Below are 14,610 nucleotides of genomic sequence, written 5' to 3'. Positions count from 1 at the left end.
CCCAGTTTATTGTCGGTACAAGTTTGATCGGCCTTTTCTTGGCGCTCGTCGGGTTTCGCAGGTACAAGGTTACTAGCTCGTGATCTGACAGGGCGTATTCATGCGTCACTTTCATTTTCCAGGCCTTGGAGTGCCTCTCTCTGCTGCGCATTAAAAATCCGTTGAGCTCGTACCACTGTTTGTGGCTTTTGTTGAACCACGTTCCTCGTTTGGAGCAGGCAAAATAGGAGTTGACCCACTGCAAGTCGGACTGCAGGCAGCAGTCCAGGAGATCCCCCTGCTGGTGTTGTCGCTGTTTGCAGTCCTTGTGGTCCTCTGTTTCTCTGGCTTGGGCCTCGCCCTATATGAGCGTTGTGGTCTCCGCCGGTCGCTCCATTTGGGGATCGAGATAATACGTTTTCGAGGGCGTGTCTGTATTCCTCGATACCTTCTAGGCCGTTGCTCCACAGTGGTTGATATACTGCAATCAGGTGCCATCCCGCCAACTGAACCTGATGTAATTCTGTCGGCGAAATTCTTCCTCTGGCCTTCCGCTTTCCATGCCTCCAAAGCGGTCCCAAGGAGGATAATTCTGCTGCGTTCGGAGTGATTGATCGCTGCCTCGTCCTCTCCTTCGCCAAGGAATATCACACCAATTGATCTTGCTCGCACTTCAGAGATGAGAGTTATCTCCCATCCTTCTCGTTTAATGAACGAAACGGTTCTTCTTAATCTCGCTCTGTTTCGTTCGTTCATTGAAATGCCCTGGAAGTTCCTTGTTGTGATCTTGATATTCGTTGAGGCAACTTTCGGGGCGTCGGTTCGGGCTCTTTTGTCATTCCGTCTCTGTTTCCGACGTTCTCTTCGTGCCTGCCTCTGTTCCTCGGTCTGGCGTGTTTTGCGCTGTCTGACTGTTTGCCGACACTTTGCGCATTCGAACGCATAAGACCGTTGCTTTGGCATCTCTCTAATTTGGGTTCTGTCCAGACCACTACATTGTTGATGAATTCAGTGTTGGCACCAAGTACATCTGATGCTGTTGCTTCCCACCTTCTTCTGGCATATCCCATCCCGCACAAAGTGGGACCTGGATTGCTTTCAATATCGCCTGCCAGCAGGAGCAGCAGACCTAGGTAGGCTGGTCTCTTTGGGTCTGCCTCCAAAAACCCGACATGCGGTGAGGTTTTTCGGACTGTTGGGGTCCGGGCCTTGAAAATTTGTTGAAGGGGGGCTTGGATTGGCTGGGTCCTTTGCCCCTCTGTTGGCTCCAGGAGGTAGGTTGTTGTCTTGTTTCCCAGTTGGCAAGCTCCTTGCTGGGTCCCTGTGTGAGTTTTTGACATGTAGACCACGTTCTCGCTTGCGCCGCTGGGAGGCACACAAGCCCCCCCAGGACTTTCCCTTCAATGTTTTTTTTTATTTCTTCGTCAAGATTTTTGTTACAACCATATGTCGTCACAATCACTTCAAAACTGCTTTTGGTTCATTTGTTCTTGCAATTTCAACTGAATTGCTTGCGTGACGTTATTTTTCACTCATAGTGAAGCGAGTTTTTTACAATTCAAAGACAATACAATTTTACAATTCAATTTACAGTTCACGCATTTTCATGATTTTTGAAGTCAAATTGGAGTAGTGATCTGGGTCAAGCCGAAAAGGAAGTGGAGCGAAAAAGTGAGTGGTTTTGCTGTGTTATTTTCGCTCTAATTTTAAATTACAGTGACAAAACGGTGTTTGAACAAAAGTTTACTTTCTCGCTAGTGGTTTTTTGTTCACATGCGGCAATTTCACTTTGATTTTTACTGTTTTTTTAAATTTTTTGAATCAGATCCTTTTCTAAATGGTTTTTCCAATCCATTCATAGTTCATTCTAGGCCTATTTAAAACAAATTTCTTTTTCTCGTGAGTTGTTTTTTGTTCACATGCGGCATTTTGGCATTGATTTTGTTTTTTTTTGTAATTATCTGATTTTGGAAATGGTTTTCCCAATTCACTAATATTCCGTTACAGGTCTAGTTTTTTGTTTTGTCAATGAAAATTCTTTGAATTGTACGCCAGGACTTGTCCTGCTATGTTTTTTGTTTATCTGCGTGATTAAGTTTTTGATCACACGTGACTTACCTCTCTCTCAAAAATGACTTCCGCACTCTGAAATTGACTTTTCGTTACTTTAATTCTAAGAGATTAGGTCAAGTGATGGTATATCCTTCTAACTGAGGGTTTTTTTAAGAGCAGCTAATGGAATTAGTATGTTATACAGATTCTTAATCAAAATTGAACATCCCAGCCCTTAATGAGGAGAATAAGTTTCTTTTTGGTTCGTCTTTTTTAATTTTTTTGAGACTGCAGATATACGAAGCTATTGCGGCTATTTTCTGGCGATCTGCCAGTTATGTTTATTATATGTGCAGTTTTGAGATTTTAAATGTTCCTAAAACCAATTATGTCAATAATTCATATTTTATAAACTCTGTTCAACATTGTGTCTCTGGGCCATGAAGAATTATATAGATCATTGTTCGGTGAAGGGCTGAGAACAATTAAAGACCGGATATGAAGACCTAACTCAAACTCCATGTAACCGTCAGTTATATGAGTTATAACATTCTTCTCGACTTGTTGATCATATAACACTGTTCCAATTAAAGGCCCGTGCTTTCTCTTAGTTCCGGCTTTGTGCTATAATTAACTTCAGGTTGGTTTTAATTAAACTTTGAAATTTAGAGGCTTATCTCACTGCTTTGTTCCTATGATGTCAGATCAAAATGGGGGAGGTTTATGGTGAGAATAGTTCCAAAGTATGAGGAGGGTTATAGTAAAAATAGGTTCGAATTGTGGTGAGGGTAATGGTAAAATTAGGTCAATCATCTCACATTTTTCATTGTCGTTTCTGATATTCTAACATGAAATTGATGAAAGCCTTGGTAATTTGCTATCAATCATACTGAATTGTAGCATGTCAATGCAGACCATCTTGTTGGCCATTTATCTTCTCGTTTTCTAACTCACCTTTCATATTTGGTTTGAGGTATCTCTAATAATCTTGTTGGCTCCTTCGTGTCTCTGCAATTGTCGCCTATCAAGGACGAAACGGTACAGGTGTTTCAAAAGAACCAAATACTTCAAACATTTACACCAAAGATCCGGAATGCGTTTTATAGCACGCGTTGACCCCCCTGGACCACGACATGGTCAAGAATCCTGCATTTGTTCACAGAATATATTTTGAACCAAATTTTCCAATGTTTGCACTGAAAATGCCTTAAACTGGTCGAAATTTTCTCTCTAGAATTTGTGCTTTTGTTTATATTGCCCTTCAATTCAAGTAATGTGTATACCAAGCAACCTGACGCCGTTTCATTAGCTTCACACTGGATGCACTGGACAAAATGAGAAAGCATAAAATTTTGTTTCTGGTTTGCATGTTGGGGTGTGATTAATTGCATCAGTGGGCAATGATTGATGTTTATCACATGCGCCAATGTGAAAGTTTTGTTTTTCATAATTTATGTCTGAAAATGTACATTTTTTAATGTTTTAATACGCCTTTTAGGAAGTGGTCATTTGTGTGAATCAGAGGCGAAAATGAGAACTATATGAAAATTTCAATGAAATTTTAAGGGTAAAAGGAAACAGGTAACCTAGAATGTCCCGAAGGAAAGGGTAATAGGGAATCGGGGCAAGTTGGGAATCTTTGCTTCAGTTAGAGAGTTTGGTTAGAGACATGGGAAATATCAGCTTTAGTTTTCTGAATTTCTATTCTGTTCAGGGCGTACAACGGTGCATTTTCTGGAATCAAACACACTCTGCCCTATCACAACGGAGGAGTCCAAGGATGTCTGGATCGACTTCCGTGCCTCAGGTGGAGAATTCCTGCTGAACGGTCGACCAGCTCAGAACACAGACAAGTAATATCTGTTTTTCTATACATCTGTCAATATGCCCCCCCCCCTCGCATGCCTAAGACTCTAAGTGGCTGTGCTGGTTGTAAATTTTCCTGTACTGCCATTTAGTTTAATCAAACAGAGGTTTAGTTGGCTCTCTAGAGAGGCGTAGTTGAATCTAATTAATGGTCTCAGTTGATTTGATATCTACTGGTACCAAGAAATTACACTATATGTTCATGAGACAGTGAATTTTGCAGCTCTGCCAGTTTTTGTAGTCTTTTTACTGTCACGTAGCTGGTTTAGGCACAGGTCTCATTGGCTTTCTAATGAGCCATAATTGTCATCATTGAGTACTTTTAATTGTTTCTATTCATATCTAACCATTTCAACTACTCAGACACCATTTGTGTTCACGAAGTTTTCCTAATTCAGCTCTGACCGTTTTAATAGCCGCAAAGCGATAGCTGAGGCTATTATTGACCTCCTCTTGGTTTTTTACAATTCAAAGAATTTAAATTGTATTGGGGCGCTGTCTTTGTTTTTAAGATCTGTTCACACCTTTTCATGATTTTTGAAGTCAAATTGGAGTCGTGATTTTGGTCACGCCGAAACAAGAAGTGGATTTGGGGGGTGAAATTTTTTCGCTCTAATTTTAAATTAGACTTAGAAAACGGTGGTTGAACAATTTTGCTTTACGCTTGTGTTAATTTTTTTCTCATTTTACTTAGTTTTTTTCTCATTTTTAGTGATGTTAGCGAGCTTTTTATTGGTTGCCTAATATTTGCCTAATAAGTTGCCCAAGAGCAATTTTTAAAGTCTAGAAAAGAATTGTTTAGTTGTACTGTATAAAAAGTAATCGAATTTTCATGATTTTTTAAGATACATTTTCTTTTTGGCTAACTTTTCTGTTGTTAGCTGCTTTCATATGTGCTTCTATTAGGCACTAGTTGTTTGGAAGTCCTTTTTTTTGGGATGACGAATTAGAGTTGATTCTGGAATTCTTCTGGTTATATATTTTTTAAGATCTGTTCACACATTTTCATGGTTTTTGAAGACAAATTGCAGTATTGATTTTGGGCACGCCAAAGCAGGAAGTTGAGCAAAAAAAACGACTGGTTTTGCGTTTTATTTATTTTTCCAAGTGGAGTGGAAAAATGGTGTATGAATAAAAAACGGATTTCTCGCTTGTTTTTTTATCACATGCCGCATTTTGCTCAAGAATTTGATGCTAATCGTTTTCATAAAAAAATTCGTGTGTTTTGTTTTTTGTAGTCCTTTGTTGCTGTTCTCCTAATCATTCAGATTAATTAAAGGTTGTACCGTATTTCTTTTGTGTTGGCACGTGCGTCTGGGCTGGGGGTTTAAATAATATGACCCAATAAGCTGGGGGGCACAAACGGAAAAGATCCGTTTTCACAAATTGTTGGTGATTTTTTTTGCTTTGTTAATAGCCGCCCTCTTCTTCTCAGCCGACTATTTTAGTGCTCCTAATTTCTTTACTTCGTCGAACAAAAAAGTGTTTGGATTTACCTCATTTTTCCGCCTTTTCAACATTTTGCGTGAAATCATTTTGACTTCTCTAGGCTAGTTTCTCTCTTCTCTCATTCTGTTTAAAGTGATTTTGAACATCAGTTGCTCAGCAAAGCAATTTAAAATGAACAGAGTTAGTACAATAAAATGGAAGTCAGAACTAGAAACGGGATAAACCCATAAAGCCCAATTTTAGATGCCTGCTATTTGAACGTCGTTTCTATAAGTCTTAGTTACCATCTCTAATGCTTATTGGTATTGATGGTACCCCCTGTAGCCTCTCTCTAAGAAACAGAAGTATGTTCAACTACGAAATGCCATCAAAATAAATCGGACTTAAAAAAGTGTTTTTGTACGAAAATTTTTTTTCAATATCTTCTATTCTTTCAATCCCAATTATGCTTATTGGAATCAACGGCGGCTATTTTCCGGCAATCTGCCGGGTATGTTTGTCTAATTACTCTGTCTCAGTAGTTTCGAGAAAACATTTTGCATTTATGTTGCTGCAAAGACTCTACCTTAATGAACTTAGCTTTTTTAATATTAATGTTAAAACCTGTTGTTTCAATGTTTCCAATTGTTCGATGCCGGACTTGTGTGTATATACTCAAATCACTGAGGTGGTTTTTGATTTGTTGGTTGAATACTTTTTTGTGAACGGTTTTTACAACCAGAAAACAATTTTTTCTCTACGCTTTTTCCCGATAATTGCTGCTTATAACCGGTCTTCACGAATGCACCCACTAAGCTGAGGGGGAGGGGGAGCACACACGGAAAAGATCCGGAAAAAGATATGCAAATTAAGGCCAGTTAAATTTAGAAATCAGAATCTAGGTAAATTAGAATAAACGAACTAATTTGTCTTCTTTTGTAGTTGCCTAATGTTCCCAGATTATTTGAAATTTAACTGGCCTTCTGAAAGTATGAATAATGAGACACTAAGGCGCAATCAATAGTTCTACATAGTAAACGATTGATTTTGTTAATTGTTCTCAGACGAAGAGCATTTCTCTTAGAGTCGTTCGGCTTATTAGTCTTTTGTATGCGGTTCACCGAATTGTTTTTGAGACTGAAATTTATGTTGTGAAGGGCAATTCTTGGCGTTTTACCCCCTCCTCCCCCCATACACACACACACACACACACTTCACATCCCTATCGTTTCTCTTGTGACCAATCGTGCTGCGCCCCCATCGTGGCCCTCCATACCCCCGTGGAGCTCACCACGCCCTTCAATTAAACTAAAGCTATCCTCCCTAAACCGTAGCTAGCTTGTGACGAAGCGAACCGCTCGACAGTCGTTTAAAAGCAATTTTCCTAACGTTTGTTGGTTTTGTTGACTTTAGTCCTGTTGATTTTTTTTCATGCATTTTTTCATTGATTTTTTTGTCCTTGGCTTTTTCGTTTTGCGTGATCTAAATTTCTCTCTTATTCACAAGCGTCCCTTAATGAGTTTAGTTAATGTCTCCCCCGACTGAAGCAGGCTGCAATAGATTTAGTTTCCCTTGTAGTTTTTGAGAGCAATTTTTCGACGTTATTTGATTAATAATTTGATATATATTTGATAATTAATAAATCCGACGATTAATTTAATCAATTTTTCCGACGTTTCTTAGCCTATTATGGCTTGCCTATTGTTGTGCGAGCATTTGGATACCCTATTGGCTGGAAAGAATTTTTCTTTGAAATTAGGTGCTTTTGTAATATTAAAAAATTTATAAACTTTTTCCAGTTTTTTTAGACAAAGTTGTTTGTAAGAGCTTATTTTTTTCATGATTTGGCTTCAAGTATTTTTTAAAAATTCTAATGAGTGGTTTTAGTAGGTACTAGTTGTTTTGATGAAGTAATTTTGCAGAGATATTTATTTCGGGAACTCAATTTATGACGAAATCTGATCAGATATTTTATCATATTTTTAACATATTTGATTTTCTTGTTTTTACTTTTATTTTAATGGTTTTGTTTTGATAATCATAATCTAGTGGAGACACGTTTTGTTTGATGAGTAGCTGGATGGCGTTTAAGTGGATTTGCACTTCGAGTCGTTTCCGGAATTCTTCCGGCTATGTTTTTAATTTTGTAAGATGTTTTCACACAATTTTTCATGAATTTGAGCTTTCAAAACGAGATAAACAGGTAAAGCTCTGCGGGCATCAAGTTTCATTAGAGGCCCGTAGCTGCGTTTAGTAGTCCTTCAAGTACTTAGAGTGGTGAAACTACTGAGAAGGCCGTAATTCAAAGTTAAAAGATCATTTTTAGTTTGAGCCCAAAATATTGATTTTTTTTTTTGTCATTTTGCAGACTTTTTGTTGGACCAGTCTAAAATTGAGGTTTGTAAAAAGTTGATAAGTCTTTTGCAAGACGAAATTACTTTTTATTGCCATTTTAAGAGCTATATGTATTGCTGCTCCAAACATAAACACGGTAATTTATACTAATTTTTTCCAGTTTTTTAAAATTTTTGGCTTATTTTGAATTATTTCAGCGCTTGAAGTCAAGAAACCTCTGGGGTTTAATAATAAGTTGTTGCATTGTTTGTAGTAGTAATGGAATGGTTTTCAACATTTTTACTTCACGAATTTTAACATTTTTTTGATAAAACTTGCAGTTTTTTTCAAATTTTCTGACATTTATTGTCGTTTTTCAAGTTTTCCAGCCCCAGTAGCAAAAAACCTCATCTAGGGTTTGCTAATGGTTTAGTTTATTGAAAAATTGTTACGGGCCATGGAATGGTTTTATTGGTTTATTGGAAAGTTTTTAATATCACAAAATTTGCCATTTTTTTTATACAAGGGCCAATGGATCTCCTCTAGTATTTTTAAATAAGGTGCTGCATAGTTGCTGGTTGTATGAGGAATGTGTTTCAAGATTTCATTTTTAACAATTCTAGCGATTTTCAAATTGCAATTATTTCCGTTAAATTTCTGAAATTTTATTGTTTTTCTTCAATGGCCAGTATGTTACTGCATAATTTCTAGTAGCAATAAATTAGTTTTTCATTTTTTTAATTCTGCAATTGTTAGCATTTTTTTAAATAAGCTTGCAACTTGAAATTTTTGATAGCTTTCAATTTTTTCTATTTTTTTGTCATTTTCTGAGTTTAACCATCTGTACTGGCCAACGAAACTTTAAATGTTGCAGGCGGGTTACAAGACAGAACTCCAGAAAACAAAAAATGTTTTTGAACTTTTTCCCAGCCATATTTCCGTAAATTTTTATAAAATTTTAACTCCGCAATGTTTTGAAGCATTTGTCATAATTCCCAAGTTTATCTACATTTAGTAGCAAAATGATCTCTTTCAAGGCTTTTGCGTAAGTTAGTGAGTATATTGAATTGTGTCATATATGTGGCCTTCAGGTTAAAAGGTTCAAAAGTTTTAGCGATGATTATTTTTTTGTATAGCTTGTTTCATTCTTTGTTTCTTAACTTTTGAGATTTTCTTTTTGGCTAGGATTGTTCAATTGATCTGCTGGTCAGGCGCATTAGGCCCGTTTTTCATTCAATTCCTCGGATTGTATTTCAGCACTTGTCCTGCTATGTTTTTTTACTTCGTCTAACAGATTTTTGTTTCGTTTTACCCTGACTTCTTGGAATTGACTTTTTCAATGACTTACCTCACTAAAAAAACGACTTCTGAACTCCCTTATGGAACTTTAAATTTTACGAGCATTTACTTATTAAAGGTCAATAGTGTGCATCTAAGTAGTGCCAAACGTATATTCCCTAATTCTTGATAATTAGAGTCTAGAGTTTTTGATTTCGAATATTAATTTTGGATCTTTTCCGTTTGTGCCCCCCAGTACGTTATGCGCCCCCCAGTTACAGAGCACGCGCCATTACATAGTAAGTCATTATGTAAAAAATGGAAAAGATCCTAATTTTGAAAAGCCTTATTAGGGCTTTTCCTTATAGAGCTTATTTGTCTCATGAAAATGACAGTCCGAAGCTAACTCAAGAAGTCTAGTGGTCTATTAAAGGACTGGTGGTCGATCTGTCTATTTTATTTCTATAGTTGTTTCAATTCATGCAACGCCACAAGCGTCTATCGCGGCTATTTTCCGGCAATCTGCCGGCTCTGTTAGTTTAAAGAGGTCAAGTGTCACTAGCAGTGGTCTTTATGGCAGAATTGGTATGAGAATTAAAAGTAGCCCAATGGTGCTGCTCGTCCCTTAACAGGAGGATTCAAAGTAGCTGCAAAACTTTTGTGATCGAAGTGTTAAACAAATTTTTTTCATTGCTTTAATCTGATTTATTTATGGCTATTGAGAAATAGCGAGAAAAAATTGGTGAAGGGGTTTAAATTGAAGATGCCACTGCTTAAAATCCAAAAAATTTACATATATTTTGTGTTATTTAAAGCATTTTTTGTGAAGATTTTTGATCAGTATTGGGGACATTTGAGTACTTTATGCTGCCTGATGGGTTCCTTATTTACGCTTTTATGTGGTCGTCTAATTTTAACTGAATTTAAGCCACTAAAATTTTGTAATTCATACAGAAGTTGAGTTGGCCTAATAGAGCTTTCGCCTAATATAGTGTAATTGATGTATGAAAATGCTATTTTATTTCGATTCGGCGTTTTGGTACTATAGTGACCGAAAAATTAGATTAGACGGTCTTTGTTTTTCAATTGGCTACATCTATATGCGACTTTTTTATTGTACCTACCAAAAGTCCGCCATTTCTGTTGTTTCTGGTTTTCTTCTAATGCTATCAAATGGCATTTAAATCGGCGGTTCAATCTCTTTTTTGAGTTTTTCTGAACAACTTATGTAGTGCAATACTACAGACGGAGATTTGTTGTTTGTTTTCTTGTAAATCTAATCAAGGCTAATTTTCTTATGATTACCTTTCATTGCTTTGATTATGGCTTTCCGCCATTCTGCCTCTGATAAAAACGACTTTATTCTCAGAATGCTTTGAACCAAATATGGCGGCGGTTGTTTTTGTTTGATTGTGATGTACTGTTTATTTGTTTGTTTGTGTTTACAGAATCCACCTGTTCAAGCACAATGGCTCTGTGCACATTGAGGACATTGAGAGAGAAGTGAAGAATGTTGACATGATCAATGCTAGGAACACAGACGGAGCTTTAGTCTGTGAAATCAATGTACAATGTAAGATCAATCACCCGGTTTATCCCATTATAGATCTCCAGCACAATTATAGCCCTCTCTCCCCTTTGTGATATTGGACCCATGGGAGGGGGGATATACGTTATGTGACCACTAAGATGGGGTGGGGGTTATAAAGAGAGCGACCCTATCTCACCTAACTTTAGTGAAAATTGTAAGTTCTTTGGGATAACCTTTCGATCTTGTGCTTTGGCCCCTAAATTAGTGGACGTATAATGTAGAAGGCTCCGTACGAGCAGGACGAAATTTAACTTGTACTGTGCTGTATTTTGGGTGAGTTTTATGGGGGTGCTATATAACATCTCGTGATTTGGGTGGTTGATTGGGTATACCGATCCTTACAAATGTGTACCAACCAATATACGCTAAATGCTGAAAAAATGCTATAGAATCTAGCAGCGAATAATGATCTGGTGTGAACCACGTTTGGGTATAGAAAATTTGAAAAATGATATTTTAAAGGAGATAACTGAAAGTCAACCGTTTCTGTACTAGAGAAAAAGGTTTCATTATTAACGTCGAGGAGCAGTTTTGTATTTCTATATACAACATGGGCTGTACTAACGAAATTTTGCTCCAATTTTGCCATCAGTTGTGTACAATATGCGTTTCAGGGTCACAAACTGTTTTTATTTCCCAAATCGATTACTTTAATTAGTTGAGTCACGATAATATCTGAGTCAGTATGCTTCTACTTTCTTTAATATATCTAAGATGTGGTTGGAACGATGTATTGACCTTCTTAGAAACAAACGGTGTTATCTGTTTAAACTGGGTCAACTGCGCGTGTGAGCATGCTTGCTCCCATTTCTGTTTCATGGCCCCATTTTTCAGGTTTCAGTAAAATCAAATCTTTGCAATCTGCTACTGAAATTGAGATGTTTGCAAGAATTCCATGCTGCATACTAGATAAACAGTTGCAGTTACTCGAAATATGGACTACATGTTTTCCAAGTTTTAACTTAACTATCAGAAAAGGTGCTCCTGCAATCGTCTAAACATCTGAAACATATGAAGTGATTTTGAGCAATTTAAGCCTTCATCTGTTTTCTTTGGATTATTCCGAATATTTTAATTGAAATCACTTACGTTCTTTTGGCTCATGTAGCTTTCAGCGTGGCTTAATGCCAAAACCCTATTCAGTCGTCTGCATTGTTTCTTGAAATGACTTCAACCAATGATTACCGACTTTTAAATAACCTTGAATGAGAAAGTTACTTGTGCAATGCATAATATAGATAAATTGTTAATTGGTCTCAAACGAAGTTTGTAGCAATTATATTAGTCCTGTCGGTCTTTTTTAATGCGATTTTTCGCTTGAGCAATTTTTCGTCTGACGCATTTGTCTTTTCATCCTCAAAAACGGGATAAACAGGTAGCGCCCAGCGGGCATTAAGTGCTCTTAGAGCCTTTCAGCCCACTAGTGTTCAAGTATGTGATTCACAGAATATGTTTTGGAGTTATACTGTGAGAGTTTTTGATTTAGTTCATTTGGGAAGTGAACCGTGGATATTGTTTTTATAATTATTTTAATTGCTATTATAAATTATACTTATGGTGCGAAGGGCGGTTCTTAGAGGTTGACCCCCCCCCCCCCCCCACCCACTGTTACCACCCCATCAGCCCCCGGTGCAACCCCCCCCCCGCTGCACGCCCCTTCAATTAAGCTAAAGCTAGCCTCACTAAACCGTGCGTAGCTACTGACGAAGCCAACCGCTCGCCGTTCGTTTGAGAGCAATTCGCTCGACGTTAGTCGGTTATGTTTGTAGTTTCATCGATGGATTCTTAGATTGGTACAAATTGAGAGAATATACGTAGAGTTCATTTTTAGAGCCCTCGAAACGGTTTGAAGTGATCACCTTATTAACGTTTTCCGCCGTCAAAATTGTTTCCGATTTTGCTCATTTTTAAAGCCAGGAGGTCCGAAATTTATGAGGTCGTTCAATCATAAGGCAGTGCATAAGAAACAAATTCACAATAGAAAAAGTCACAATTTCCCGACAAATCGCTTTCTAGTCGGTTTTTAACAGTTATCTCCAATAGTTGGACAGCAAAATTTTTCTAATTTAACAGAGAACCTTTTATCCCCTTGAACGGTTAATATTTTTTCTTGAAAATTACAACAGATTAGCGCTCAAGGTTATAACAGCTTGTCAAAGCGAAAGATGATAATGTTTTCTATTATTTGTAATATTTTGAACTTTTTTGAAACGTTTTCTGTATGAAGCGCTGTTATTTTCACAGATAATAGATGTTCTGGTATGTTAAGGTATGAGCCGCTCAAGGTATGGGCAAGTCAATTGCGCACATTTTCAGTGGCTCGTTCTAGAGTTTAGTTGTTTTTTATTAATAGCCGCTTCAGCTTCTCGGCCGGCTATTATAGCGCTCCTAATTTTTTTTTTTTACAATTCCAAGAATTTGAATTTTATTGGGGCACTGTCTTTTTATTACGACTCGAAGAGGAGTATTGGAGAAGTGCTTTTTTAATCAATTTTTATTGGAGTGATTTTTGAAGCGGGAAATGAAACGCGTAAAAAAATTGGAGTGATTTTGGTGCTGAACAAAAGTGAAGAGTGGACCGAAGAGAGAGTGGTTTTTGTTCATACCGCTGTTTTTAAAAGAGAGCGAGAAATTGATGTGTGAAAAATTTTTCTCCAAGCTTTTGTTCTTTGATGAGGTCAAATGGGTTTTGTTGATAATTAATAGCCGCATCAGCAATTCCAGGCGGCTGTTTTTGCGCTCCTACTTTTTTTTACAATTCAAAGAAATTTTAAAGTAGAGTGAGAAAACGGTGTTTGAACAAAAATTCGCTTTCTGGCTAGTTGTTTTTTGTTCACATGCGGCAATTTCACTTAGATTTTTACTGTTTTTTCGATTTTTTTGGATTTGATTTTTTTTCGAATTGTTTTTCCCAATCCATTCATAGTGCATTCTAGGCCTAGTTTTTTGTTTGAAACAAATTTCCATTTCTCGCTAGTGATTTTTTGTTCACATGCGGCATTTTGACATTGGTTTAGTTGTTTTTATTTTATGATCTGATTTTTTAGAGCGTTTTCACAATTCACTGATAGTCTTTTCTAGGTCTAGTTGTTTGTTTAGTCAATGAAAATTCTTTGAATTGTACGTCAGGACTTGTCCTGCTATGTTTTTTACTTCGTCGAATAAAAAGTTTTTGCTTTACCTTAGTTCACAGCTTTTTCCACATTTTGCGTGAAATCTTTTTGACTTCTCTAGGGTAGTTTCACTCTTCTTTCATTCTGCTGAAAAGTGTTTTTAGACAGCAGTTGCTCAGCAAATCAATTCAAACTGAACAGAGTCAGTATCAAAAATTGAAATCTGAAATAGAAACGGGATAAACCCATAAAGCCCGATTTTAGATGACGGGTACTCGAACTTTGTTCTTAGTTAACATCTCTAATGCTTATTGGTATTGATACTAGCCCCTGTGTGGTCTCACTACGAAACAGGGGCGTGTTAAGCTCCAAAATGACATCAAAATAGTTCGCACTTTAAAATTGTTTGTACAAAGTTCATTTTTTCACTAGCTTTTTCTCTTCTTTCAATCCCAATCTTACTTATGGGAATCAGCGACGGCTATTTTCCGGCAATCTGCCGGGTATGTTTATTTTTATTAGCGTCTTTTTAGCGTTTTGTGCTTTTTTAGTATTTAAAAGCTTATATTAGCTAGTTTTTAGTATTTTATGCTCAAAGTAGTAAATTAGTTTATTAGAGAATTTATTAAATCGCGTGTCCTGACTATTTGCAAGCTATTATAAACTTGACCTCATTTGGTAAGCTCTTTGGTTTGAGATTCAGTCCTGTTGATTATTTTTAGAGCAGATATTCTTGTTTTGAATTTTTTATGAATCGCACTGAAGTGATTTTTTTGAATTCTGGCAAGGGTGTATTACTGAGAAAGCTTAATGAAACACGTACATCCCGTTATAATTCTTTGGTTTAATTTTGTTTGTGACGTTTTGATTACAGGTCTGGTTGTCAAATTACTCTTGATTTTAAATTTACTCTTAGGATTGTACATGAAATTGTCTGAAGCGCTGTAAGTCATGTTAAGTTTCTTTTAA

General features: G+C 36.9%; 1 protein-coding gene across 1 annotated transcript in view; it reads left to right on the top strand.

Moving 5' to 3' along the window:
• The window catches only part of LOC142348617 (inactive tyrosine-protein kinase 7-like), a 68,067-nt gene that overhangs the window by 7,936 nt on the left and 45,521 nt on the right, over positions 1–14,610 (top strand). The window contains exons 3-4 of the mRNA XM_075400026.1: positions 3,746–3,884; positions 10,386–10,510. Of these exons, the coding sequence (XP_075256141.1) occupies positions 3,746–3,884; positions 10,386–10,510 (264 nt within the window). The remainder of the gene's footprint in view (positions 1–3,745; positions 3,885–10,385; positions 10,511–14,610) is intronic.

This window comes from Convolutriloba macropyga, chromosome 10 (assembly GCF_964194025.1).
Source record: "Convolutriloba macropyga chromosome 10, txConMacr16.3, whole genome shotgun sequence".
NCBI classification, from domain to species: domain Eukaryota; kingdom Metazoa; phylum Xenacoelomorpha; order Acoela; family Convolutidae; genus Convolutriloba; species Convolutriloba macropyga.
Note: the sequence above shows the minus strand (reverse complement) of the source record. Positions and strands in the feature narration are given on the sequence as shown.